The sequence below is a fragment of the Neovison vison genome, chromosome X (genome assembly GCF_020171115.1).
Source record: "Neovison vison isolate M4711 chromosome X, ASM_NN_V1, whole genome shotgun sequence".
NCBI classification, from domain to species: domain Eukaryota; kingdom Metazoa; phylum Chordata; class Mammalia; order Carnivora; family Mustelidae; genus Neogale; species Neogale vison.
Window position 1 is genome coordinate 1,458,270 of NC_058105.1, and position 26,434 is coordinate 1,484,703.

At 57.0% G+C, this 26,434-nt stretch overlaps 1 protein-coding gene across 1 annotated transcript; it reads left to right on the top strand.

Moving 5' to 3' along the window:
* The first annotated feature begins 1,669 nt into the window (after window positions 1-1,669).
* Window positions 1,670-9,490, top strand: IRAK1 (interleukin 1 receptor associated kinase 1). The gene is made up of 14 exons (XM_044234646.1): window positions 1,670-1,808; window positions 1,904-2,071; window positions 2,205-2,336; window positions 2,430-2,536; window positions 2,725-2,913; window positions 3,148-3,212; window positions 3,363-3,477; window positions 4,240-4,358; window positions 4,803-5,010; window positions 5,385-5,450; window positions 6,973-7,209; window positions 7,764-8,184; window positions 8,572-8,715; window positions 9,136-9,490. The coding sequence occupies exons 1-14, from the start codon at window positions 1,673-1,675 to the stop codon at window positions 9,195-9,197; spliced, it is 2,169 nt and encodes a 722-aa protein (XP_044090581.1). The 5' UTR covers window positions 1,670-1,672; the 3' UTR covers window positions 9,198-9,490.
* The last annotated feature ends 16,944 nt before the right edge of the window (window positions 9,491-26,434 follow it).

A 26,434-nucleotide genomic window follows, 5' to 3' on the forward strand; every position in this document is an offset into this window, starting at 1 on the left:
GACACCTTCCCGTGGCCTCTGCTGACCAGGCCCCCTGCCCAGAGGGGGCGCTGTCATCACTGTGGGGTTTGCAGACCTTTTGCCAACCTGGCACTCAGGGGCTGCCTGCCCGGCCACAGCTGTTCCCAGCAGGCGGAAGGAACAACCGCTCGGAGGCGAGCTTCACAGGAAAACAAATGCGGGCACAACCGCTAGAAGGTGCACTCGAACGTCCTGGCTTTGAAGGTTAAAACAAAGGGCTGGCGTTCGACCCACGTGTATTGGGCATGTGTCGCGTGCCAGGCCCGTCTTGGGAGCTGCTGTCCCGCAGGGAGCAAGGACAGAGGCGCGGCCCCGCTAGAGCTGCGGGCGCGCGAGCGTGCCCCCTGCCCGAGCCCGAGTCCGCGGTCTCCGTCACGGCCGTCCCCGCGCGAAGCCGCTGGGGCCAGGGTGGGACCGGCCGTGGCTCTGGCTTCCGGGGAGAGAGGCTCCCGTGGAGGCCCAGCTTGAGAGGACAGCCTTCCCGAAGGGGAGCCCTCGGGGGCCAGGATGGAGGGGGCGGGTGGTGAGTGAAGGAGACCCGCTGCCATGCAAGCGCTCGTCCGACTGGACAAACAGAAGACGAAGGTCCTGTGGCTGCTCGGTGCGTTCTTCCCGGGGGTCCTCAGGGGAGGAGGGAGTCGTGGGAGCAGTGGGCTGGGGGAAGGGTGGACTCCAGAGACGGTCGGGAAACGGCCGGGAAACGGGGCTGTGGGAATGGAGGAGCGCCCGCGAGCGCGAGGGAGGCGGCGGCCGGGCGTCAGACAGGCTCGGAGCGCACGCGGCGCCCGGGAGGCCCGGGAGGCCGGAGCCTGCGGTCCTCACGGGCGGGGAGGGCCCCCGGAGCCGGAAGCACGGCGCGGGAGGGAGGAAGCGGAGAAGCCGAAGGCCTGTCTTCGAGAGACGTAAACCCGTTTCACGCGCTCGTGGGAAGAAGGCACCAAAGAAGGAAAAGTTGCAAACACCGCAAAGCGCCAACACTTGCTGGAGCAGGGGACTGCGGTGGAAAAGACGCGATGCGGGGGGGCGGAGGCGGCGGCCAACAGCGCTCTGAGCCGGGGCAGCCCGCCGCACCAGCTTCCAGATGGTTCTCCCTGCACCCGGCCTCAGGGCCAGCCGACAGGGACAGGACGCGGCCGTGACCCACGCCTGACCCTGCCCGGGATCTCTGACAGTGTCCGCTGCCTCCCGAAAGAAGCCCGAGAGTTTATAAGGAGGCCGCCCGGGGCGCCCGCCAGGCCCGGCTCGAGCCCTTTCTGGAACGCCCCGGCCCTTGCCACGCCCTTTGCCCCGGTGCTCGGAACCACGTTCCTCCACCCCTCAGAGTCCCGCTCGGGCGGCCCCTCCTCCGAGAAGGCCGCCTCGCCGCCCAACCCGACCGAGGGGCGCGGCCTTCGCCGGGAGAGACCGCGCGCGGCGCCCCCGTGCGGCCGAGGGTCGCGGGGGGAAAACGGCGGCCGCCGAGGGCAAGATGGCTGCCGCCCCGGGCCCCGCCCCTTCCGTCTCGCGGGGCGCTGCACGAGGCCGGCTTAAAGGGGAAGTGAGTCAGTGTCCGCGGACCCGGCCGGCCAAGGCCCGCGCCCGCCGCGGCCTCCAGAGGCCCCGAGAGGCCCCGAGAGGCCCTGGCCCGGCGGCGGGGGCGGCGGCGGCGGCCATGGCCGGTGGGCCGGGGCCGGGAGACCCCGCGGCCCCTGGCGCCCAGCACTTCTTGTACGAGGTGCCTCCCTGGGTCATGTGCCGCTTCTACAAAGTGATGGACGCCCTGGAGCCCGCCGACTGGTGCCAGTTCGGTGGGTGGCGGCGGGCGGGCGGGCGGGCGGACGCTGGGACGGGGGAGGGGCGCGCTGGTCCCGGGCGCCCAGACCTGACGCCTCCCGGCCCGCAGCCGCCCTGATCGTGCGCGACCAGACGGAGCTGCGGCTGTGTGAGCGCTCCGGACAGCGCACGGCCAGCGTCCTTTGGCCCTGGATCAACCGCAACGCCCGCGTGGCCGACCTCGTGAGCATCCTCACGCACCTGCAGTTGCTCCGCGCTCGGGATATCATCACGGCCTGTGAGCGCGCGGCCTCGGGGAACCCCGGGACCCCGGTCTGGGGCCGGAGCCTGCCACGGGGCCCCTCCCTCCCCCATCCCACCCCACCCCCGCCGCCTGGCCCTAACCGCCCTTCTCTTCCCCTGTGTCCCAGGGCACCCTCCTGCCCCTCTCCTGCCCCCCAGCACCAGCACCCCGAGGCCCAGCAGCCCCCCTGCACCCTGTGAGGCCGAGGTCCCCCGCCCCCGGAAGTTGTCGACGTCAGCCGCCACAGTCCCCTCCCCAGGTAAGAGGGCCCGGGTGTCGGCCTTGATGGACCTTTGGAAAGGGCCACCTTGACCATGCTCTGTGCCTGCCTCTCACTGGTAACTTTATGAAGCTTTTCCAGGTTCCCAGACCCATTCTGGGGCTGAGCTGGGTCCTGTCCCAAGCCCTGCCTCCCGCCAGCAACCACCACCACCAGACCCAGCCCCTTCCTCCACCAAGGTAGGTGGGTCCTGCCCACAGGGAAAGATTCAAGACAAGGAGCAAAACAATGTAGCCTGTGGTACACCAGGGCACCCAAGCCAGCCTAACAGGGCCAGCCAGGAGGCAGCTGGGCTGGGGGGCGCTTGTGACTTTAAGGCCGCAGGGAAAACAGAGAACCTCACCTGATCCAGGATCTCTGCCCACAGCCTAACCCAGAGAGCCCAGTGTCCCCCCTGCAGGGAGCCCAGGCCTCTCCGTTTTGCTGGCCCCTCAGTGAGATCTCCCAGGGCACCCACAACTTCTCAGAGGAACTGAAGATCGGAGAGGGTGGCTTCGGGTGTGTGTACCGGGCGGTGATGAGGAACACGCCGTACGCGGTGAAGAGGCTAAAGGAGGTGGGTGTACCTTCCCCGCGAAGGCCCTGGCAGGTCATTGACAGACCCTCGCTTTCTGGTTCTTCTCCTCTGCTTCCCCATGTACCTCCTTCAGCCCTCTGACTGCCCAGTTCAAGGTTCCCAGCCCCTTGGTGGTTCTGGGCCCAGGGCAGGTGACCATGAGAGTGGCCATCAGGCCTTGACTCCAGGAGCTTCATGCTGCCTCTCCGCCCTTGTTTGCCCTGGGGGCTGCAGGGGGCAGACCTGCAGTGGATCACAGTGAAGCAGAGCTTCCTGACGGAAGTGGAGCAGCTGTCCCGGTGAGTCTGGGGCACCCCTCCTGGCTAGGGGCGGAGGGAGAACCGGGTCAGGGCCCCAGAGCCCACCAGGCCCGGCCCACCCCCACAACCAGCTGGAAAGGATGGCGGAGGCTGGGGGCCAGAGTGCTCAGGTCCTGCTTTTCCAAGCAGGTTCCGTCACCCCAACATCGTGGACTTTGCTGGTTACTGTGCTCAGAGCGGCTTCTACTGCCTCGTCTATGGCTTCTTGCCCAACGGCTCCCTGGAAGACCGCCTCCACTTCCAGGTAGCCGTCCGCGGCCGGGCCCCCTTCCCGGGGCCCACAGCACTCTCAGCACCTGGCTGAAGCGGGGTGCGTGGCCTGGGCTCTCGGGCCCTGTGAGCTGATCCTGCCAGCGGGCAGGGGCCGGGCCCCAGGCTTGGACCCGAGGCGGGCCGCCCGTTTCGCCTGGCACCCTTCCCGCGCTCTCCCCTGCGCCGTTCCCGCGGGCCTGGGAGCCTGGGTCGTGCTGCCTCTGACAAGGGGGTTATGGACTCAGGGCCCCGATTCATGCCCCTTCATTTTACGAGCAGAGTAGCTGGGGGGTCTTGTCAGCGTGGCCCTCGAGGACGGGGGGCAGTGGCCAGTGAGCCGTGCCGTCCGGACCTGCAGCTGACCTTCCTCTGGCCACACGTCTGCAAGCCACGAGGGCCGGCAGCGGTGCGCAGGGCATTTCAGCTCTTGGGGCAAGCGTGCTGTGCCGGGGGGAGCCAGGGAGAATGCCTCTAACACCATCCCGGTCGCCCCAGGGAGAAGGAGGAGCGCCCCGAGTCCTGGTGCCTCTGGGAAGCATAGTGCTCGTTCTTGCAGAGCAGCGCAGTAGCTCGGGGCCCGCCTCCTGGGTGGCTCCTGCAGACTTTACTCCTTGTTTCCCAGAAAAGGAAACTGAGACCCAGAGAATGAAGCGGCTTGTGTAGAACCCACAGTGACAGGTGGAAGGAGAGTCAGGGTCAAGGAACCATGGCCTCACAGCCTCTCCTGTGCCCTTTGCTTCCTCTGCCGCTCTAGACCCAGGCCTGCCCCCCACTCTCCTGGCCTCAGCGACTGGACATCCTTCTGGGCACAGCACGCGCCATTCAGTTCTTACATCAGGACAGCCCCAGTCTCATCCACGGGGACATCAAGAGGTGAGGAGGAGACAAAGCCAGGCCCTCGGGGCCTCTGAGTGCCGTGAGGATGGAGGCTGTGGCAAGGGAATGATGTTCCCAAACCTTCTGCCAGCAGGCAGCAGAGGCCCTTGCCCTCTGAGTCCCAAGGAGCCCTGCTCTGGGTGTCTCCCATGAGAGCAGGCCCGCCCTCTCCCGCTTGAGGCTGAGGTGAGGGATGGGGTGGAACCCTGAGGCCTGGGACATCAGAGCTGGGGGCCCTGGGTCACCGAGCACCTGCAGTGGGACAGGTGTGGAAGCAGAGGTCAAGGATGGGTGTCCCACCCCTCGGCGAGCAGGAACTGAACCGTGTGAGGGAGCCCCCCATTAGCTGGGCCACCCCGAGTCCGGTGCTGTCGGGGCCCAGCAAGCATGGGCTGCGGAGCTGGCCAGGACTGACCTGACCCTGCTCCTTCCCTCCCCAAGTTCCAACGTCCTCCTGGATGAGAGACTGATGCCCAAACTGGGAGACTTCGGCCTGGCCCGCCTCAGCCGTTTTGCAGGTGCCAGTCCCAGCCAGAGCAGCACAGTGGCCCGGACGCAGACCGTGCGTGGCACCCTGGCTTACCTGCCCGAGGACTATGTCAAGACGGGAAGGCTGGCCGTGGACACGGATACCTTCAGCTTTGGCGTGGTGAGCGCCTGGCCCCTTTCCTCGGCCACGCAAAGACAGGAGGGCCTGGGTCATTCCGTAGCGGACCAGAGGCCAACCCGGCGGCAAGCTGACAGGAGCCTTGGCTCCGGGGCCCCTCTGTCCCTGACACGGCCCTCCCGCCCCGTGGGGCACTGCCTGCATCTCGTTTCCTGTTTGCAGTTTTGCAATCCTTTTCCTCACGTGAGCCCTCCAAACCGCTGTCCTGATCTGCCTGTCCGAGGGCTGTGCCCAGGCAGCCTCGGTGGCCTCTTCGGGCCTGGCTGCCCCGACCAGCCCACAGGCCCCACCGCACGGGGCCCTCCCCGCTGGGGCCCCGGAAGCCACTGCCACACCCTCTGTCCTGCCCTCCCCAGGTAGTGCTGGAGACCCTGGCTGGCCAGAGGGCCGTGAGGACACATGGGGCCCGGACCAAGTACCTGGTGAGCGTCCTGAGGTGGGGCAGGGACTGGAGAGGGAGGCAGGCAGGGAGAGGGGGTGGGAGTGGGGAGAGAGGCAGGGAGGCAGAGGGGAGAGGGAGGCAGGCAGGCAGGGAGACGGGGTGGAAGGAGGGAGAGAAGCAGGGAGGGAGGCAGGGAAGCGCTACTCCCGATAACCAACAGGTGCAGCCCTGGAGGGTGGAATGATCTGGAATCAGTGCCCCACAGAAGCCAGCCTCGGCTACTGCTGACTCATCTATGAAAGTAGGCAGGGCTCCAAGCAGCTTCCCTTGACCTTGCTGAGGAAAAACCTGTCTGTCTGCTGCAGACGCTGGGGCCTTTCCAGAACCCACTTGGGCTGGGAGCGGGGAAGGGGGCATCCCGGCAGGGCCATCCCGGGGCTCCAGGGCCAGAAGCTGCAGTGGCAAACAGAACACAGGGCCCTGGGAGAGGCTGTGGGGGGAAGTGGGGCTACCCCCACCCCATCGCTTCTGTCTGCCTCTCTGTGGGCCGAGGTGGCGCGGGTTCTAGTCCCAGCCTGATGGTGCTCCGCGCTGGGCCCGCTCGGGCGCGTGCCGGAGGCGCGGCGTACAGCACAGGCTCTTTACGGTCCACGCCTGCGCCCGTCTTCTCCCCTCCCCGGCTTGGGGCTGTGTGTGTCCGGGAGCGTGTCTCGGGGGCTCTGGGCTGGAATCGGGGAGCCAGCCGGTGGCTGTCCTTCCTTCACCGTCTGCGTCCGTCTGCGCATCCCGTGTGTAGAGCTGAGCCAACTCGGGCCGCTCTCCACATTGTAGCTGCCCCAGGGCGGCGTGCCGGGTCCCTCAGGGTCCTTCTTTGGGCCTCTTTGCATCCTTCCCATTTCTTCTCCATGCCGTGGCCAAAGCAACGTCTCAAAAACAGAACGAGATTGTGGCAGCCCATCTGCTTTCCCACTGTGCTTGGGATGAAGGCCCAGTCCCTTAATGTGGCCACTACTCCCCAGGTCCTGCCATCACCAGCCTTCTCTCTGTCCCCCAAACTCAGCCAGCTCCCCGCTGCCTGCCCCAGGGCCTTGGTTTGAGCCTTTCCTTCTGCCTGAGAGGCCACCCCCTGACCCAGGTGCTCCTCCTTCCATCTCAAAAGCCAGCATGGCCTCCAGCCCCGTTTGCGCCCTTGGGTACCTCTCTGCGGGGTGCTCCCTGTCCTCTTCGGCTCTGACCTCTGGCTGGTTTGTGCCTTCAGATCCCAGCTCCCAAGTAACCACTTGCTCAGGCCCCAGTCAGAAGCCCCGTGGCCGGTCTGTTGGGCTTTCCCGTTGCCTTAGAGGCTTGTTGGTGTCTCTGCCACACCGGGAAGTCAGCTCTCCGAAGGTGGGCCCCGGGCCGCTCTAGCACTGGCTCCCAGGGGCCTGGGGCAAAGCTGGGCACACGGTGGGTGCTTCATCAATCTCAGAAAGGACCACAGGAGTCAGCGATGAGAGCCTGGGGAAGGGGGCTGGAGGCATGCGCACCCAGGGATAGCTGAGCTCATAGGATCTGTCCCACAGAAGGACCTCGTTGAAGAAGAGGCTGAGGAGGCCGGGTTGACTCTGAAAAGCACCCGGACCACAGTGCAAGCGGGTCTGGCCACAGATGCCTGGGCTGCCCCCATTGCCGCCCAGATCTGTAAGAAGCACCTGGACCCCAGGCCTGGCCCATGCCCGCCCGAGCTGGGGCTGGCCCTGGGCCAGCTGGCTTGCTGCTGCCTGCACCGCCGGGCCAAGAGGAGACCCCCCATGACCCAGGTAGCCCTGGGAGGAGGTGGGGTAGGGAGGGAAAGCCACTGTGACCGGCTGCCCATGGCAGGGGGTGGCTGTCAGAAACCCCACGTTCCGGGTGCTGCCCATGGCACCTGCCACACCGCTTCCTGGGAACAGAGTCTCCAGACGTTTTTAGCACGCTCTTCAGTTCTGCTTGGGGTGGCTGGAGCCCCTCGCCAGACCCCACCTGGGAGTTGGAGAGGAGCAGGGGGCTTTTACTGGGCCCCCTTCGGGGCACTCCGGTGCCACTGCACCTGCGTTTTCTCTGGCCCCTGCCCGAGCGCCCCTTCTTCCCTCTGACGCTAGGGCAGCTGGGAGGCTCTATGTGAGGGCGGTAGGGCCGTGAATTTGCTTTCCAGAAGACGGACAAAAGCCATGCTCGGTCCTTCGCTTTAGTGGCCAGTGACTTCCTGTCCGTCTTTGCGACGTGGATAAAAAGCCCCGAGGTCCCCGGGTGGCCCAGAGCTGCCCTGTGGTAGGACGGCAGCATGCTGGGGCAGGGCCCTGTCCCGCCCTGAGAGTCCCTTCTCCGCCCACAGGTGTATGAGAGTCTAGAGAAGCTGCAGGCGGTCGTGGCAGGACCCGTCCCGGAGCCCGATTCTGCTGGCCGCAGCCCCTCTTCCCCGCAGGAGAACTCCTACGTTTCCCAGCCCGGCAGTGCCCCGTGTGGTGCCAGCCCCCCGGAGCCCCAGGCACTCCCCTCGGGAGCACCAGCCCAGGCCCCAGAGTGGCTCCAGAAGGGCCCCAAGCAGCCCGTGGAGAGTGACGAGAGTGTGTCCAGCCTGTCTGCCGCCTTGCATGCCTGGCGCCCGACCCCAAGCTGCCCCCCAGACCCGGCCTGGCCAGGCAGCGCAGGGCAAGAGGCCACCGCATGGGCCCCGACACCCCTGGGGAAGGCCGGCTGGACCCAGGAGTCGAGCTGGGGGAGTGGCCGGGGGCTGCAGCTGACAGCTATGGAAGGTAGCTGGGGACAGGTGCAGGGAAGAGGGACCAGGGGCCTCTCTTGGTGGCAGTCCCCACACCCCACCCCCAGTCTGTCCTCAGCAAGCTCCGGGCCTTGACCTCCAGGTGGGTGACAAGAGCCCAGGAGCTCACTTCTTGAAAGCCAGGAACAAGGAAGGCTTTGTTCAGGGCCAGGTTCCCGGCCTATCCGGGAGCCGGGGCAACAGTGCGGCCCCTTCCAGGCCTTTCCTGCAGACACGGCACAGAGGACTTCTGTCCCAAAGGGGCCGGGAGTTGAGCTGGGGGCTGGGAAGACCTGCGAGGCCAGCAGCGGCACTGAGGAGCTCCCAGGGCCCGTGGCACAGCACCCCCCCCCCAGCTGAGACGGTGCTCTCTCCGCCCCAGGATCGCTCCCGAGCAGCTCGGTGGCCTCGCAGCCGCCGCAGATCATCATCAACCCGGCCCGACAGAAGATGGTGCGGAAGCTGGCCTTGTACGAGGACGGGGTCCTGGACAGCCTGCAGCTTCTGTCATCCGGCTCCGTCCGAGGTAGCCTGGGACTGACTCCAGGGCCGCCCGCCCGCTTCCTCCTGACTGGCAGCCGCAGAGCGTCTGTTCCCTGAGGGTGTGGGACAGCTCCAGGGCAGCGGGGCTATCCCCCACCCCCGCTAGGTGACAAGGCCTTGTGGGAGCCTTCTCACCTCCTCCCGACAGCCGCACCTTCCCTTAGCCTAGGGCTGCCAGGCCCCCCTCCAGTTGCTTCCAGAACATGCAAAGCTCCAGCAGGTACTTTCCCTTCCAGGTGCCCTTTGAAGAAGTGCTCAGAACAGGAACCCCTGATCACACAGATGCCCCGGGCTGAGAGCGAGGCCCAGCCGGGCCCTGGGCCCCGCCTCCTGGCAGCTGGGGCATCGCCCTTGTGTGCTCACTGGGCCCTTGTGTGCTAACCGGCGGCCCTTCCTTCCACAGGCTCAGGTGTGGGACCCCAAGACAGGCCGGGGCCCGAGGAGAGTGATGAGTTTCAGAGCTGATCTGGTCACCCGGCGGATAACCCAAACCTGGAAGTCGAAGTTCTCATAGTCGGGAGGTTCTCACGCTCCCGAGTCCTCAGCAGCCCGCGGGTGGGGCTCGGTGGGGGCCTCCTCAAGTGGAGAGCTGCTCCGGGGCAGAGGGGGGGGCCTGGCGGCTCCGAGCCACCCCGGGGCAGAGGGGGGACCTGGCGGCTCCGAGCCACCCCGGCCCACTGCTAGGAGCCGTTGGCAGGGCGGGGCCTCTCAGAGGCCTGCCCTCAGGTGTTCAGGGGCCAGGAAAGCTGTTCTCGCAGGAGGGGTGCGGGGCGGGGGGGTGGGGGAAGGGGGGGCACGAGAGGAATGCCTGTGCCCGGGCTGCTGGCTGCTCAGGCCCGGGAGGAGCAGGGAAGGGGGGCGCCGGTCCGGTAGCGTGGAGCAGGCTCCCCTGGGAGCTGGCCAGGGCGGCCCTTAACCCTTCTCTCTGGACTTGGCTGAAGCCCCAGGGGAAAGGGGCCTCTCCGTAGAACAGAGCCTATGGGTCTCGGGGCCCTCCCCGCCGTTCGTAACTTGGAAAAGTGAGGCGTGTCTGTTCTGGGGTTCCCCTCTCATCGGGCCGTGTCTGCGAGCTGCCCCGGGGACCCGGGGGGGCGAAGCCTAATGTGATGGCCTGCTGGCCAGGCCCCCGCCCCCCCGCCCCCCGGAGGACACCCCCTGACGGGTGCCAAGCCCGCCCAGGCTCCAGAGCCCACTGGCTGGGTCTCGCTCAGGGCTAGGCCCCTGGAAGGTGGGAGTTGGAAGCGAGGCAGAGAGGGAGGAAGAAGATGGGACCCCGTTCCGAAGAGCACGTCGGTCTCCCGGCATTGTGCATCTCGGAAAGCGGCCCGGGCTCGCGGCTGCGGTCACCGGTCACACTACATGCCCCGCGGAGCCAGGCGCCGCCCAAGTGCGAGCTGGCCGGGAGGAATAAAAGCTCACGTGTCGATCTCTGGCTGTGCTCCCGGACTTTGTCGCGCTGAGAGGCTCGAGTCTTTGCGGTGCTTTTCACCTCGGGGTTCCTAGCCCGCCCAGCCCAGCGCCAGACCCGCCGCCCTGCCCTGCCCCCAACAAGTCCTCTGGGGCCCTTGTTCCCGCTGCCGGCAGCTGTTTGTGGGGTTTGGTGCTATTGTAGACGGGACCTTAATTTTATTTTCTTTCCTTGGGGTTGGGGGTGGGGGGCAGAAGGAGAGGAAGAGAGAAAATCCCAAGCAGGCTCCATGCCCGGCACGTGGGCCCATCTCGAGGCTCCGTCTGCCAAGCCCGAGATCACGAGCTAAGCCCAAACCAGGAGTCCGGAGGCGAGCCACTGAGCCACCTGGCGCCCCTTCATTTTGTCTTCTCGCTAACCACGGGACAGAGAGGGAGCGTGATGTGAGGCTCGATCCCTGCCACTGCGTTGTGTCCCGCATTACTTAGGTTTGCTTAAATTCAGTTAGTAGCGTCAGCAGGTTTTTGTTTCATCTTTTGGTACCAAAATCAAGGAATGGACCAAACTCTAGGCGTTTTGGGGGTAAACATCTTGGAATAGTCTCCGTATGCAGTCATTTCTTCCAGAAATAAAGGTACTTCTCACCTCTTCTCCAATCTGTATGCCTTTCCCTTCTTTTTCTTGCCAACTGCACTGGTTAGGGGCTCGAACCCATGTTGTGTGGAGGTGGTGAAGACAGACGTCATTGCCTTGTTCTCAGACCTGGGTGTGAAATGGCTGTCATTCTGTCTTTCACCTCTGCCAGTATCTCTTGGGAATTTTTGCCTGTGTGTTCGAGGGACACTGACCTGCAGTTTCTTGGTAACGTGTCTCTGGTTTTGGTACCAGGGCCCGCATAAAAGCAGCTGGAAAGCCTTCCCTTCTCCTGTGTCCTTAAATGGCTCGGGAGTGCTTGGTGTCCCTCAGTGTTCACCGATGAAGCCATCTCCACCCAGAGCTTCCCCTGTGGGAAGCTCACAAGTTCAGTTCCTTAAGGGATGCCTGGCTGGCTCCGTTGGTCATGTGTGCGCCCCATGTCAGGGCTGGAGATTACACAAAAATAAAATCTTAAGATTAAATTCCCTCAGATAACTGGGCCGTTCGGATTTTGTTTCTTCCTGTGTCTGTTTCAGTAATTGTGTCTTTCAAGGAATTTGCTTGTTGTATCTAAGCCGACATGGAGTTGATAATACCCCTTCACCCACCCTTCACAGGATCTGCACTGATGGCCCCTCTCATTGCTTGCATTGGTGTTTTGTGTCTTTTCTTTGTTTCTTGATCAGCACAGATAGAAGCTTATCAATTTTGTTTGGTCATTCTAAAGAAGCAAGTTTTGATCTCAGTTTTTCTCCTTCTTTTCTCCATTTTCTCTTGATTCCCACTCTTTTATTATTTCCTTTCTTGTGCTTATTTTGGAGTAATAAAACTTATTTGGGGCTTAATTTACTCATCCTTTCCAGCTTCTTAAAGTGTAACCTTAAATCGTTTCTTTTAAACCTTTTTCTCAGGGCACCTGGATGGCTTGGTCAGTGAAACATCACTTAAAAAAGTAAATAAATCTTTTTCTAACATAAGCGTTTAAAGCTATAAATTCCCTTTGAGAACATTCTGTGCATTTTGATATGTTCTGTTGTCATTATCATTGAGTTCATAATGTTCTCTAATTTCCCTTGTAATTACTTCTTTAACCAATGACTTCCTTGGAAGGAGTTTTTTTTTTTTTAAAGATTTTATTTATTTATTTGACAGAGAGAAAGATCACAAGTAGGCAGAGAGGCAGGCAGAGAGAGAGGGGGAAGTAGGCTCCCCACTGAGCAGAGACCCTGATGCGGGGCTCGATCCCAGGACCCCGAGATCATGACCCGAGCCGAAAGCAGAGGCCTAACCCACTGAGCCACCCAGGCACCCCAGGGAAGGAGATTTTTCTTTTTAAGATTTCATTTATTTATTTGACCGAGAGAGAGAGAGAGAGAGAGAGATCACAACTAGGCAGAGAGTCAGGCAGAGAGAGGTGGGGAAGCAGGCTCCCTGCTGAGCAGAGAGCCCGATGCAGGGCCCAATCCCAGGACCCCGAGATCAAGGCTCAACCTACTGGGCCACCCAAGCGCCCCTTGGACGTAATTTCCAATTATTTGGGGATTTTGCCTATCACTTTTTAGGTGTTTTTAATTACATTGTAGTACAGAGAATTTACTCTGATTTCATGTCTTAAAAATATTGAGACTTGGTTTATGGCTTAGCACATGGTTTAGGTCGGTGAACGTTCCCTGTTTATTTGAAGAGCGCGTACATTCTACAGTTGGGTGGTGTGTTCTATAAATGTAGATTAGCTCGAGGTGGTTGCTAGGGGTGTCCAAGTCTTCAGTATCCTAACTCTTTTTCTCTCCCAGTTTGCTCTGGCCGACTGAGAGAACAGTAGCGAAGTCTCCAAATGTAACTGGAGATTTGTCCTTCTCCTTTGGGTTCTGTCAGATTTTGCTACATCTACTTCGAAGTTCCGTTGGCTGCATTCACATTTAGGAATGTTATGTGCTCTTTCCATTTGAACGATTTTATTTATTTGAGAGACAGGGAGCGAGAGCACAAGCAGGGGGAGGGGCGGAGGGGGAAGCCCGGCGCAGGGTTCCATCCTTGGACGCAGAGATCAGGACCCGAGCTGAAGTCAGACGTTTAACTAACTGAGCCACCCAGGCGTCCTGCACTGTTACTTGTTCTTGATAAACTGACCCTTTTATCAATTATTTTTTTTAAGATTTTATTTATTTATTTATTTGAGAGACTGAGGTCACAAAGTAGGCCGAGAGGCAGGCCAAGAGAGAGGAGGAAGCAGGCTCCCTGCTGAGCAGAGAGCCCGATGCGGGGCTCGAGCCCAGGACCCTGGGACCATGACCTGAGGCGGAGGCAGAGGCTTTAGCCCGCTGAGCCCCCCAGGCGCCCCAAACTGACCCTTTTATTATCAGGAAATACCCCTCTTCATCTCTGGAAATGTTCCTTCTTTTGCTATCAGCGTTGTCGGGTGTAGTCACTCCCGCTTCCTTATGCTTAATTGATTTCTCGATACTTTTTTTCTGTTCTGTTCTTTGAACTTGCCTGGGTCTTTATTTAAAGGGCACCTGTAGACAGCACGTGGTTTGTTCTTTCTTTTTTAACCATTCTGACAATGTCTGCCTTTTAATTGGCCCGTTGAATGGTTGGCGTTAAGTCCACCTCTTGCTATTTGTTTTCGTCCCATCTGCCCTTCGTTCCTTTTCTCCAACATTCCGGACTTCTCCTGGATTAATCAGATGTTTCTGATCTTGTTTTCTTTTCTCTCCACTATCGGCTTGTTAGGGCTAACAACGGAGGCCACAGGTTCAACTCAGGAGACCCCTTCCTGCACCACGATCTGAAAGAGCCTTAAGGCCGAAGTCCAGGCTGCTCACTGGGGTCGCTGCATTTGGTTTCCTGCTGATCACAGTCTGGCACTGCCTCTGCTTTCAATATTTTGCCTGCATTCTAGTTGTTTACAAGCAGAAGGCTATTCTAGTATTTGTCACCTGCCATGGCCAGAGTCACAAGTTTCTCCTGTCTTCTGAGGAGCTCTTCACCCTAAGGTCGCCCCGCCTTTCTCCTGCATCACCACGCCTGTGGCAGTAGCATCCGTTCTCGACCCAACACCTCTCTCCAATCACAACTCCGATTCTTTGTTCCTCTTTAAACAATTTATTTTATTTCATTTTCTTGTTTTAAGGAGTAGCAGGGGAAGGGGCAGAGGGAGAGAATCTCAAGGAGGCTCCACTGCCAGCATGGTGCCCAACACGGGGCTCAATCTAACCCTAACCCTGAGATGGTGACCTGAGTGGAAATCCAGAGTCCGATACTGGAGGCACCTGGGTGGCTCAGTCAGTTAAGTGTCTTTGGCTCAGGTTGTGACCTCGGGGTCCTGGTGTCAAGCCCTGTGTCGGGCTCTGCACTCAGTGGGGAGTCTGCTTGTCCTTCTGCCCTCCCCACCCCATGCTCGCTTGCTCTCTCTCATTCTCTCTCAAATAAATAAGATATTTTTTAAAAAGTTGAATGCTGGGGCGCCTGGGTGGCTCAGTGGGTTAAGCCGCTGCCTTCGGCTCAGGTCATGATCTCAGGGTCCTGGGATCGAGTCCCGCATCGGGCTCTCTGCTCAGCGGGGAGCCTGCTTCCCTCTCTCTCTCTCTCTGCCTGCCTCTCTGTCTGCTTGTGATTTCTCTGTCAAATAAATAAAATCTTTAAAAAAAAAAAAGTTGAATGCTTAACTGACTGAGCCATCCTCATGCCCCTGTTCCTCTTGGTAGCGAAACTTCTCAAAATAGTTGTCTATTTCCTTACATCTCCCTATGGCCTCTTCAACTCCTTTTTTTAAAAAGATTGATTGATTGATTGATGAAAGAGAGAGCGAGAGCACAAATGAACGGGAAGAGTTAGGGAGAGGGAAAAGCAGGCTCCCCACGGAGCAGAGAGCCCGATGCGGGACTCCTCCCCAGGCCCCCAGGATCATGACCTGAGCTGAAGGCAGAGGCTTCACCCACTGAGCCCCCCAGGCGCCCATCTTGGACCCCTTCTTTTTCTTTAATTTTTAATTTTTTATTAACATATAATATATTATTAGCCCCAGGGGTGCAGGTCTGTGAATTGTCAGGTTTACACAGTTCACAGCGCTCACCACAGCACATGTCCTCCCCAATGTCCATAACCTACCACCCTCTCCCTACACTCCTGCCCCAGCAACCCTCACTTTGTTTTGTGGGATTAAGAGTCTCTTATGGTTTGTCTCCCTCCTGATCCCATCTTGTTTCATTTTTTTCTTCCCTAACCTCCAAACCCCCAACGTTGCCTCTCAAATTCCTCATGTCAGGGAGATCATATGATAATTGTCTTTCTCTGATTGACTTATTTTGCTCAGCATAATGCCCTCTAGTTCTTTTTTTTTTTTTTTTTTTAGATTTTATGGCCTGGGATCACGACCCGAGCCGAAGGCAGAGGCTTAACCCACTGAGCCACCAGGCGCCCCAATGCCCTCTAGTTCTATCCACGTCCTTGCAAATGGCAAGAGTTCATTTCTTTTGATGGCTGCATAGTATTCCATTGTGTATATACAACACATCTTCATCCATTCATCTGTTGATGGACATCTAGGCTCTTCCCATAGTTTGGCTATTGTGGACATTGCGGCTATAAACATTCGGGTGCATGTGCCCCTTCAGATCACTACATTTGTATCTTCGGGGTAAATACCCAGTAGTGCAATTGCTGGGTCGTAGGGTAGCTCTATTTGCAACTGTCTGAGGAAACTCCATGCTGTTTTCCAGAGTGGCTGCACCAGCTTGCATTCCCACCAACAGTGTAGGAGGGTTCCCCTTTCTCCGCATCCTCGCCAGCATCTGTCATTTCCTGACTGGTTAATTTTAGCCATTCTGACTAGTGTGAGGTGGGATCTCACTGTGGTTTTGATCTGTATTTCCCTGATCATGAGTGATGTGGAGCACTTTTTCATGTGTCTGTTGTTGGCCATTTGGATGTCTTCTTTGCAGAAATGTCTCTGGGTGCAGAATGCTGCTCGGTGGTGCCCGCGGGAGGGGTTGCCGGGACTACGAGGAAACTTTGGGGAATGATGGTTTCACAGATAAAACCTTCACCGTGCAGTTCCTTTGGTATCAATTCTAGTTCAGTAAAGTTGTTTTTTTAAAAAATATACTGTATCGAGGCACCTGGGTGGCTCGCTCAGTTAAGTGTCGCCTTTGGCTCAGATTGGTCCTGCTTCAGGCTCGCTGCGCAGCAGGGAGTCTGCTTCTCCGTCCACCTAGTCCCCTGTTGGTGCTGTCCCTCTCTGTCTCTCAAGTAAATAAATTTTTTAAAAAACATAATGTCTCTTTTAAGCAGCATCTTCCTGGAGTTTTTCCCCCACTTTTTTTTTAAGATTTTATTTATTTATTTGACAGAGAGAGAGACCACAAATAGGCAGAGCAGCAGGCTGAGAGAGACGAAGAAGCAAGCTCCCCACTGAGCAGAGCGCCCGATGCGGGGCTCGATCCCAGGACCCTGGGACCATGACCTGAGCCGAAGGCAGAGGCTTAACCCACTGAGCCACCCAGGCCCCCCTTTTCCCTGCTTTTATCCAGCCTGGCAATCATTGTTTATCCATTAACATCCAAATGTATTTACCAAGATGTGTGTATGAGTGTGTGTGTGTGTGTGTGTGTGTGTGTGTGTGTTGTGCCAAATTTAAATGACAATACATAACACCGGGACTATCTGTATACAGTTCTGTGCATTACATCTTCACTGTGGTGTAGCATTCTCCACTCTCTGCACACTGGAGCTTTTCCATCCTACCAGCATGAGCTCTGCGCCCTTGAACCAGAACTGCCCCCCCCAGGACACACACGTGCACGCGCACACAGTTCTGCTTTCAGGCAGTTGCGCCATCTTGTTCCCTTCTTTCTCCTTTTTCTTTGTTATTTTTTTAAAACTTTATTTATTTATTTGACAGAGACAGAGGGCACAAGCAAGAGGAGCAGCAGAGGGAGAGGGAGAAGCAGGCTTCGCGCAGAGCAGGGAGCCTGATGCGGGGCTCGATCCCAAGACCCCGGGATCATGACCTGAGCCCAAGGCAGACACCTCACCCAGGCATCCCCCCTTTCTCGTTTTTTTCATCTTTACCCTCATGCATCCCTGCATTTATCCCCTCTTGCCTTTGACACTGTTCTTTTCATATATTTTAAATCCCCCAAAGGCATTGCCGCTGTTATTTTCACGTGCGCTCACTCACATGTTCCCTTCCTAGTACAGATTGGTTCTTCCATCCTGGATCCCTCCATTCCTCCCTCCCTTGCTTGCGTCCTCCCTCCCTCCCGTTCTTTCTCAAGTTACTTCATTTCTTAGCAGAAAATTGGGTCAAGAAAAGGAGAGGGTACCATCACTATAGGAGACATCAATAAATATTCTGATTTTGACTACTCCTATAAACATTACCAAACACCCTCCGCGGGTCCCACAGCATAGACTTGGGTCTATTTCAAAGTAACATTGGACATAATAAATATGCTATAGAGGAAATGTGCATTTCCTTCATGTGTTTATTAAGAGGGCTGGGGCGAATACGGTAGGACCCTGGACAACTTTCTTTATTTTATTTTATTTATTTGTTTGACACAGAGAGATCACAAGTAGGCAGAGAGGCAGGCAGAGAGAGAGAGGAGGAAGCAGACTCCCCGCTGAGCAGAGAGCCCGATGCGGGACTCGATCCCAGGACCCTGAGATCATGACCCGAGCCGAAGGCAGCGGCCCAACCCATTGAGGTACCCAGGTGCCCCTGGACAACTTTCTTTCTTTTTTTTTTTTTAAAGATTTTATTTATTTATTTGACAGAGAGAGATCACAAGTAGCCAGGGAGACAGGCAGAGAGAGAGGGGGAAGCAGGCTCCCTGCTTAGCAGAGAGCCCGATGTGGGGCTCGATCCCCAGACCGTGGGATCATGACCTGAGTCGAAGGCAGAGGCTTAACCCTCTGAGCTACCCAGGCGCCCCTGGACAACTTTCTTAAGATAGAATTCATCCCCCCCAGCCGTGGACAAGAGTTCCAATTTCTCCATGTTCTTGTCAAGCCTTGGTACTATCCATCCATCTGATGGCAGCCATCCTCGTCGGTGAGAAGTACTGTCTTACGGCACTTTCAATGTCCACAGCCTTAATGACCGATAATGCTGAGTCTCTTTTCATGTGTAGGATCATTTCCCTCAGCTTAAAGAACTACCTGCTATATTTCTTACAGGCTATATTTCTTATATTTAAGCCGCCGGTCGTCACCGTGCCTTTACGGGCCACTTTGACTAGTAAATAGTCATTCCTCTGTCTGGGATTTTCAGCAGGTTAACTGTGCTGTGCCGGCTTCTGATTTTCTTTGTATCTACATTGTTTAATGTTCCTGATTTTGTAGCTTCCTTCAGTCTGGGGTTTTGGAAAATTCCAAGCCATTGTCTCTTCCAGTACTGCTTCAACTTGAAGAACCAGAAGCAGCACATCTTGTGTTCTCCCGTTTGCCCTGTGCCGTCTCCCCTGCCCGCCCTGGGCCCGGGCAGGCCACCAGCGCCCCGGCCTCGCTTCTGAGCGCGCCCGCCCCTGCCTCTGGCTCTGGCCTCCCGTCCCGCCCTTCCCGGGGCCCAGCACAGCCCCGCTTCTCGGCCCTCAGCTCTGTCCGTGTGAGCACAGCGCGGTGGCGTCACAAAGAAAGAAAGAAAGAAGAGCAAGATGTTCAACTCTGCCACCCGTTAACCGGCCGCCACGCCGCACCCCTGCACAGGCAACGAGTGGGGTCCGGCCCGGCCGCCCCTCGGCCTTCCTCTCGGCCGGTTCCGACCCGTACCCGGTTCCACCACTAGCGGCGAGGGGGCTGGTTCTGGTTTGCTTCCGTTGTTTCCTAAAGATCCCCAAGAGCCAAGTCCCGGTCCGGGAGCGCCAGTTGCCGTGGCAACCCCGGGAGGCTTCAGGCTGTCCGGGGAGGCTCTGGCCGGAGGGCCCGGGCCCGGCGGCGGCGGCGGCGGAGGGGCGGGCGGAGAGCGCGGGGCTCACGAGCCGCGGGCAGAGAGGGGCGACGTCGGCCGCCGTCCTTCCGTGTCCCCTCACCAGACTGCAAATGCGACACCAAAGCATTCCCCGGCTGTTGCTTTTCTAGAAGAGAATGGAAGTCAGCGCGCGGAACAGTGAATGGAGACCTCCCTCTTGGGTCGGGTTTTCTGCTGAGTCACTGCCTTCCCGGCGACCAGAGAGCACGGACCCCCCCTCTTCTAGCTCGGTTCTAGGGCAACCAGCGAGCAGGCCGGGAGTCAAGCCAACCTGGGATCAGAGGGATCCCGGCCCCACGGGGCCTTTTCCCCCTCCCTAGCCAGAACACTTTTTAGAGTCCTTTTTTTTTTTTTTAAACAAACTTTGCCTGTTAAAAATACCTGCTCAGGGGCGCCTGGATGGCTCAGTGGGTTAAGCCGCTGCCTTCGGCTCAGGTCGTGAACCCAGGGTCCTGGGATCGAGTCCCGCATCGGGCTCTCTGCTCAGCGGGGAGCCTGCTTCCTCCTCCCTCTCTGTCTGCCTGCCTCTCTGCCTACTTGTGATCTCTATCTGTCAAATAAAATAAATAAAATCTTAAAAATAAAATAAAATAAAATAAAATACCTGCTCACTACAGACACATCCAAACTGCACAGAACAAGAAGAACCGTTTCTCGCTTTCCCAGCCTGGGCTCTCCCTGGCCAAGAGCGGGCCCCACGAACCTCCGCCGCTGCCTCCCAGGACTCAAGCTACACTCGCCGACCTCCCCTTCCGGGCTCCGTGTAGATGAGCTTTATTTTTGCTCTTCAGCGAAACTGCCCCGTCGACACAGTACGAAGACGCTCTACGTAGCTTCAGCTGGTACTCTGGGGGCGGCAGCTGCATCATTCCCGGCTTTTCTGTCTGTGCCTCTACCACCATAAACAATCTGGAATCTCTGCACGTGTATTTTTGCGGACTTGGGCAAGGGTATCGTTAGCTGAGACTTCTAGAAGCCGGATTACTAGGTCGTTTTGCTGCGTTTGGGCAAAAGTTTCACCTTTGTAAATCTAATCAGTGAAAAAGCAGAGTTTGCTTTTTATTTGCATTTCTTTCAGTAGGAGTGAGGTTAGACACTCCTTTATTGTCTTTACTGGACTTTGAAGTTCCTTCCTTTAAAAAAAAAAAGGGAAAAAAAAGAGGAAAAAGACTTATTTAATTATTTGAGAGACTGAGCCAGAGAGAGGACTTGTGAGCATGATGGGAAAAGGCATACGAAGCATCTCCAGCAGCTTCCACGCTGAGCTCAGACCTCAGCGCAGGGCTGGATTTCATGACCCTGACATCATGACCTGAGCCTAAACCAAGAGTCAGACACTCAACTGACTGAGCTCCCCAGGTGCCCCAAAGTTCCCTTCCGTGCCCAATCTAGTCATATCTGTGGTCCGATTCCCACAACTTTTTCTTATTGGTACAGAGCAGTCCTTCCGTATTCACGATCATAACTTTGACCTGCACACACATGTGTTGTGAATACGCCTGGTTTGTGATGTGTCTTTGACTTGGTTCGTGGTAGTTTCCATGCAAAAATTTACTAATCTTTGTCTTCAATGCTTCTGGCTATCTCCAGTTCAAGATCATTTTGAAAGGTCACTTGTGGGGGTGCCTGGGTGGCTCAGTGGGTTAAGCCTCTGCGTTCGGCTCAGGTCATGGTCCTGGGGTCCTGGGATCAAGCCCCGCATCCTGCTCTCTGCTCAGCGGGGAGCCTGCTTCCCCCTGTCCTTCCCCCTGTATTTAGCAAATAAATACAATCTTAAAAAAAAAAGAAAGGTCAGTTGTGTTTTCTTTGTTACGAGTTTATCTTTTAACGTTTAAATGTTTGATGCAAAAGACCAACATTGATCTGATACACAGAGAACTGTGCCCAGCAAACAGAGGATACACACTTTTCTTTTTTTTTTTTTTAAAGATTTTTTTATTTATTTATTTGACAGAGAGAGATCACAAGTAGGCAGAGAGGCAGGCAGAGAGAGAGGAGGAAGCAGGCTCCCCGCTGAGCAGAGAGCCCGATGCGGGGCTCGATCCCAGGACCCTGGGATCATGACCTGAGCCGAAAGCAGAGGCTTTAACCCACTGAGCCACCCAGGCGCCCCGGATACACACTTTTCAAGCACATACAAAACATTCAGAAAAATACTATGCTGTGGGCCACAGAGAAATTGTTCACCAATTCCAAGAAATGGAAATCAGGTAGATTACGGAGTGCGGTGCTAAGAAATTAGGATGAACCAGGAAAAGACAGTACTTCCTCTCTGTACACTCCAACTGGAAATTCTGAAAAATATACTACTCTTTTTTTAAGATTTTATTTATTTATTTATTTGACAGAGAGAGATTATAAGTAGGCAGAGAGGCAGGCGGGGAGAGAGAGCGGGAAGCAGGCTCCCCACTGAGCAGAGAACCCTACTCGGGGCTTGATCCCAGGACCCTGGGATCATGACCTGAGCGCCTGAGCTAAAGGCAAAGGCCTAACCCGCTGAGCCACCCGGGCACCCCTATACTATTTACTTTTTGTCTAAGGAGGCTCCACATCCAACATGGGGCTCAAACTCAGAACCTCAGGATGAAAAGCTGCATGGTCCTACCCACTAAGCCAACCAGGCACCCTTTCAGCGGGAAGTTTTAAAACTGCCTTCTAGGGGCGCCTGGGTGGCTCAGTGGGTTAAAGCCTCTGCCTTCGGCTCGGGTCATGATCCCAGGGTCCTGGGATCGAGCCCCGCATCGGGCTCTCTGCTCAGCGGGGAGCCTGCTTCCTCCTCTCTCTCTCTCTGCCTGCCTCCCTGCCTACTTGTGATCTCTCTCTGTCAAATAAATAAATAAAGTCTTTATTAAAAAAAAAAAAACAGCCTTCTAAATAAAGTTTGGCCTGAGTCTGAAATTTAATTTAAAAGTACTACATACTGGGGTGTCTGGGTGGCTCAGAGGGTTAAACCTCGGTGTTCAGCTCAGGTCATGATCTCAGGGTCCTGGGATGGAGCCCCGCATTGGGCTCTCCGTTTAGCAGGGAGCCTGCTTCCTCCTCTCCCTCTCTCTCTCTGCCTGCCTCTCTGCCTACTTGTGATCTTTCTCTGTGTCAAATAAACAAATAAAATCTTTAAGAAAAAATAATACTACATAGTAAATGTAACTTTATGCTGATACCTTTGAAATCCTTGATGAACTGAACGACATTCTTTGAAAAAGAGAACTCTCCAAAAGTGTCTCAAAAAGAAGCAGAAAAACGGAACAGGACAAAAATCGTATCTGGGGTGGAGTTCCGAGGCACAGATCCAGACTGTAAAGGGCCAGAGGCCCGGCCACGTGGCAGGCACAATCCCCAGTCCCGTTCAATAAACCGATGTTGCCTTCCATGAAGGTGGTCACGCAAGGTGGGAGCCCAGCAAGCCTCGGGTGTTGGAAGACACGAACTCTTCCCACACTCGGAGGCCGCGTCCAGCTGAGGCGCACGGGGACTGGGGGGGCAGGTGTGGCCCTGCCAGTGTGGCCAGCTGGCTTGGGACACTCTTCTGCATCTTTGGCCCGCTAACTTGGGAACTGAACACGACCTGCTTTAAGGACGCGCACGGTCTCTTTCCACCAGAGCCACCAGCCCCATCAGAGGTAATGAGGGGGTCCCCAGCCCATCCTCTGATTGTAGCTCGGGGTTCTGGGCCCCCTGAAGTGACCACCGGGAAAGCCTGTTGATCAAGCAAAGCCGAGCTGACTGGCCTCCGTGCACCGAGGAAGAACACCGCCTCGGCGGGGGAAGCCGGGGGGAACACGCGGAGCCTCGGAGTGCGGGCCGCGGCGTCACCCGTCGGACTGTCACCCGTCCGACTGGCGGCCGCGGCCCGGGGCCGTGACTCAGGAAGAGCCGAGACGAAGCTCGGCGAAGTGCCGCGTCCCGGCCCTGCCTTCGGGGAACGGGCACGTTCCGGCGCGAGGTGCCCGTTTCCTCGGCTCTGACCCGGGCTGACGGCGGCGCGGGAAGGGATTCCGGTCCCGGACGGGCTCCTGGCGGCGACAGGAAGTCACACGGCGGAGGAAGGGACACCGGTTTCCGTCGCACGCGACAGACCCCCGCGCCCGCGGTGGCGGCCGCTCCCCTGCGAGTTGGGCCAAACGAAGCTTCTCGGGAGCGTGAGGCCCGGGGCGCGCTTTCAGCGGGTTCGGCGGGTCGTTGGGAGACGACGCCGGGGCCGAGCGCGGCTGCGGAAGGCTGGGGGGCGACGCTTGCAGGCCTCGGACGGGCCCTCGAAGGCCCCACGGCTCCCGCTAGAGTCCTCTGGCGGGAGCTGTTACCCCGACGGAGGCTACTCGAATGACTTAATGTTTGGATAAATGGATTTGGGGGAAGTTCCTGAAATACACAATCAAGTGATTTGCAACTTCCTCTCCCTAGACAAGAAGCGCCCGGGGTGCAGGAGTGGCGGGGAGCGTGAGGCCCGGACTCCGGAGGCCGGGTGACCGTCCACCGTTTCAGGGCCCGGCTGAGTCGCTCCCATCCTGAGGTCAGAAGCTGCCGCGCTCGCGTTCCAGGGAACCACCTCTCCTTGGAGAGTGGCAGTGGCCCTCCCAGCAACCCCGCTGTGTCACGCGAGCGCCCTGGCAACGGGGAGCGCCAGCTGGCGTGACATTTGAGGGGAGCGGGTGGTGGGCGGGTCCTCTGCGCGACTCAGTGGCGGGGCTCCCAGCGTGGCGTAGCCGGAGCCATCGGTGGCCACCGTTGGGCCACGCCAGGAGATCGTGGCCTTCGAGTGGCCTGTCTCGCAGGCTGCGGCTGCAAGGATCGCCCACCGGAGGGCCGCAGGCCCCCGGAGCTGTGGCACGGGCGAGGCCAAGGGTGCGCAGAAGTGCTCGTGCGGACGGTGCTGTGAACTGGGCACAAGGCTCATGCTTGAAAATGAACGGCCTGAAGTTAGGAAGCAGAAGGAGAAGGACCACGGGAGTCCTAAGAAGCGACAGGCTTGGCCTCTGCTATGCAGAGGGGGATTTGGAGTCATGGAAGCAGGGTGGTTGCCCGTGCAGGCGGAACCAGCGCGTGTGTCCACTCCCGCAGGCCCGCATCGCTCCGAGCCTGGGTGAAGTCGCCTGAAGAGCCCGTGGGGCCCAGTCTTGAGTCAGGCCCGGAGAAGAGACTAGAATCCAAGCTGGCAAGACGATTCTGGCAGATGAAACCGCAGGACGCTTCCCGGACCGAGGGGGGCTGCCCGCTGGGCTCGCGGCCGCCGTGTGTCTCCTGCGGCCGCAGTCAGAGGCGCGGCAGGGGCAGGAACCCTCTCCACGGGGGCTAGGGCTGTCACCAAGAGGAGCACTGACTGGCATCTCATCCAGAGACGCTTGGTAGAGTGACGACCACAGCTCCCTCACGCGTCGGTTACTTTCTCTCGTTGTGGCGTAGCTGCAGGAAATGGGTACAGAACAGGGCCCTCCGCGAGTTTCTTAAAATTCTCTCGCAGTTGAGTCTCTTGGAATTTTCCGCTGTACAATCATCTGATTTGCAAATAATGAGAACTTGGCTTAGTCCTTTCCAACACACACTCCTTGTGTTTCCCTTTTTCGGTGTCAGATAATAACAGTGATCTTGAGGGTACCATCTTGTTCTTGGCTAATGAAAATGCTCCCGGCTTTCACCATTAGGCATAGCACTGCCTTTTGGCTTGGGATGTGTATTTCTTTTTGTTTTAAAAAAAAGTCTTATTCATTTATTTGACAGTGAGAGACAGGGAGAGAGGGAACACAGCAGGGGGACTGAAAGAGGAAGAAGCAGGCTCCCCGCTGAGCAGGGAGCCCCGACAGGGCTCGATCCCAGGACCCTGAGATCATGACCTGAGCCAAAGGCAGAGGCTTTAACCCACTGAGCCACCCAGGCTCCCCTATTTCAACTATTTTTAACAGTACAGTTCAGTGCCGTTTAAGCTCAAATCGCTCACATTGTCCCTGAATGTTTCCATCTTCCCAAACTGAAATCTGCCCCGATTAGACATTTGCTCCCCAGTCACCCCCCCGGCACCCCCATCCTACTTTTCTGTCTTTCTGAGTTACTGCAGGCATCTCATAGAATGGAATTGTACACACTATGTACCCTTTTCTATCTTGGCTTATCTCAGGATGTTTTTGAAGTTCATCAGCATTGAAAGATATCAGAATTTTATTCCTTTGGGGGCCCCTGGCTGGCTTAGTCAGTAGGGCCATGACTCTCCATTGCTGGTTGTGAGTTTGAGCCTCATGTTGAGAATAGAGATTATTTAAAAATAAAATCTCTCTCTTTTAAGATTTATTTATTAATTTGTGGGGGAGAACAGAGGAAGGAGGAAAGAGTCTCAGGCAGACTCAGCTGAGGGTGGAGATCACAGCCTGAGCCAAAACCAAGAGCGGGACCCATCACTGATGTGGCCACCCAGGTGCCCCCCCAAATAAAATCTTCTTTAAAAACAGAATTTTATTCCCCTTTAAGGCTGAATAACATTCCGTCATAGGCTCTCCCACATGTTCCTCACGCTGCTCTGCGCGCTGGTGTGTGAGTGTCTGTTCCAGGCCCTGTTTCCGTTTGTTGGAGTCGACACCCAGAAGTGGAATTACTTCAAATACCTTTTTGACATCTACTGATGTCATGTTTTTCTCCTTTGACACATTAATATCACTAACAATGGCAACATGATTCCTATTGGTTCATCTCTGCGCTCTTGGAATGAACTCCCACTCTTGCTGGCTTGCACAGTGCCCTCATCACTCTCCAAAGTGTCCTCCTGTAGACGATAGGTTCCGTGGGCAGAGTTCAATACAGTGAAGCCACAAATACTATTTCTACTCCAGGGGTGAAAGGGGGAAGGTTCAGAGAGTTTAGGCCATCTGCTCAAGGCCACTGAGTGGACAGACGTCACCCAGTTAAAGCAAAGGTGCATAGCAGGCCAAGTGCTGTATAAGGTGGGGCTGTAGCTCCTAGCAAGAACAGAAGCAGGAATAGGAGACAAAAAAGAGCAGGTTTTCCTGGGGTCCCTTTATTTTCCGTGACTCAGTACTATGGAATGACGCTTAGTACTAGAAAGGAATGTACATGCTAGTGTGCGTATAGATGTGCCAAGTCATATGTTTCCATTTATGGGAAGTTCTAGAACATGCAAAACCAATCTGTGGTGATAGAGGTCATAGTAGTGTTTACGGTTGGGGATTGGTTTGCTGGGGCCTCCAGTGTACGTGTGTGGAAAGTTCAAGTAATACCCTTAATAGGCTCATAGAAAGAATTTATGTCACCTTCCCCTGCTGTAAGGCTCACCTGAAGTCCCATCACCCACCAGTGTTATTATGTAGTTCTTTTTGATTAATGTAGTTGTATTTTAAAAATTCTATGGGGGCACTTGGGTGGCTCAGTGGGTTAAGCCTCTGCCTTTGGCTCAGGTCATGATCTCAGGGTCCTGGGATCGAGCCCCGCATTGGGCTCTCTGTTTAGCAGGGAGCCTGCTTCCCCCTCTCCCTCTGCCTGTCCCTCTGCCTACTTGTGATCTCTCTCTCTCTCTCTCTCTCTCTCTCTATCAAATAAATAAATAAATAATCTTTTAAAAAATTCTCACTGTGGTTTGTACAACTTTGCAGCGTGCGGCGCTTGCGTTACTGCTTCTGACCATTCTGCGAACGTACTAGCTTCTTGCTTGTGGCTACGAAGCCATCATTGGTTCTCGATGCCACT

What these genes read in the sequence shown, in the direction of transcription:
- IRAK1 (XM_044234646.1), top strand. Translation starts at nt 1,673, where the DNA reads ATGGCCGGTGGGCCGGGGCCGGGAGACCCCGCGGCCCCTGGCGCCCAG. An exon ending in TCGGGATATCATCACGGCCT is followed by an intron (nt 2,072 to 2,204) that starts GTGAGCGCGCGG and finishes CCTGTGTCCCAG; the next exon opens with GGCACCCTCCTGCCCCTCTC. An exon ending in ATCCACGGGGACATCAAGAG is followed by an intron (nt 4,359 to 4,802) that starts GTGAGGAGGAGA and finishes TCCCTCCCCAAG; the next exon opens with TTCCAACGTCCTCCTGGATG.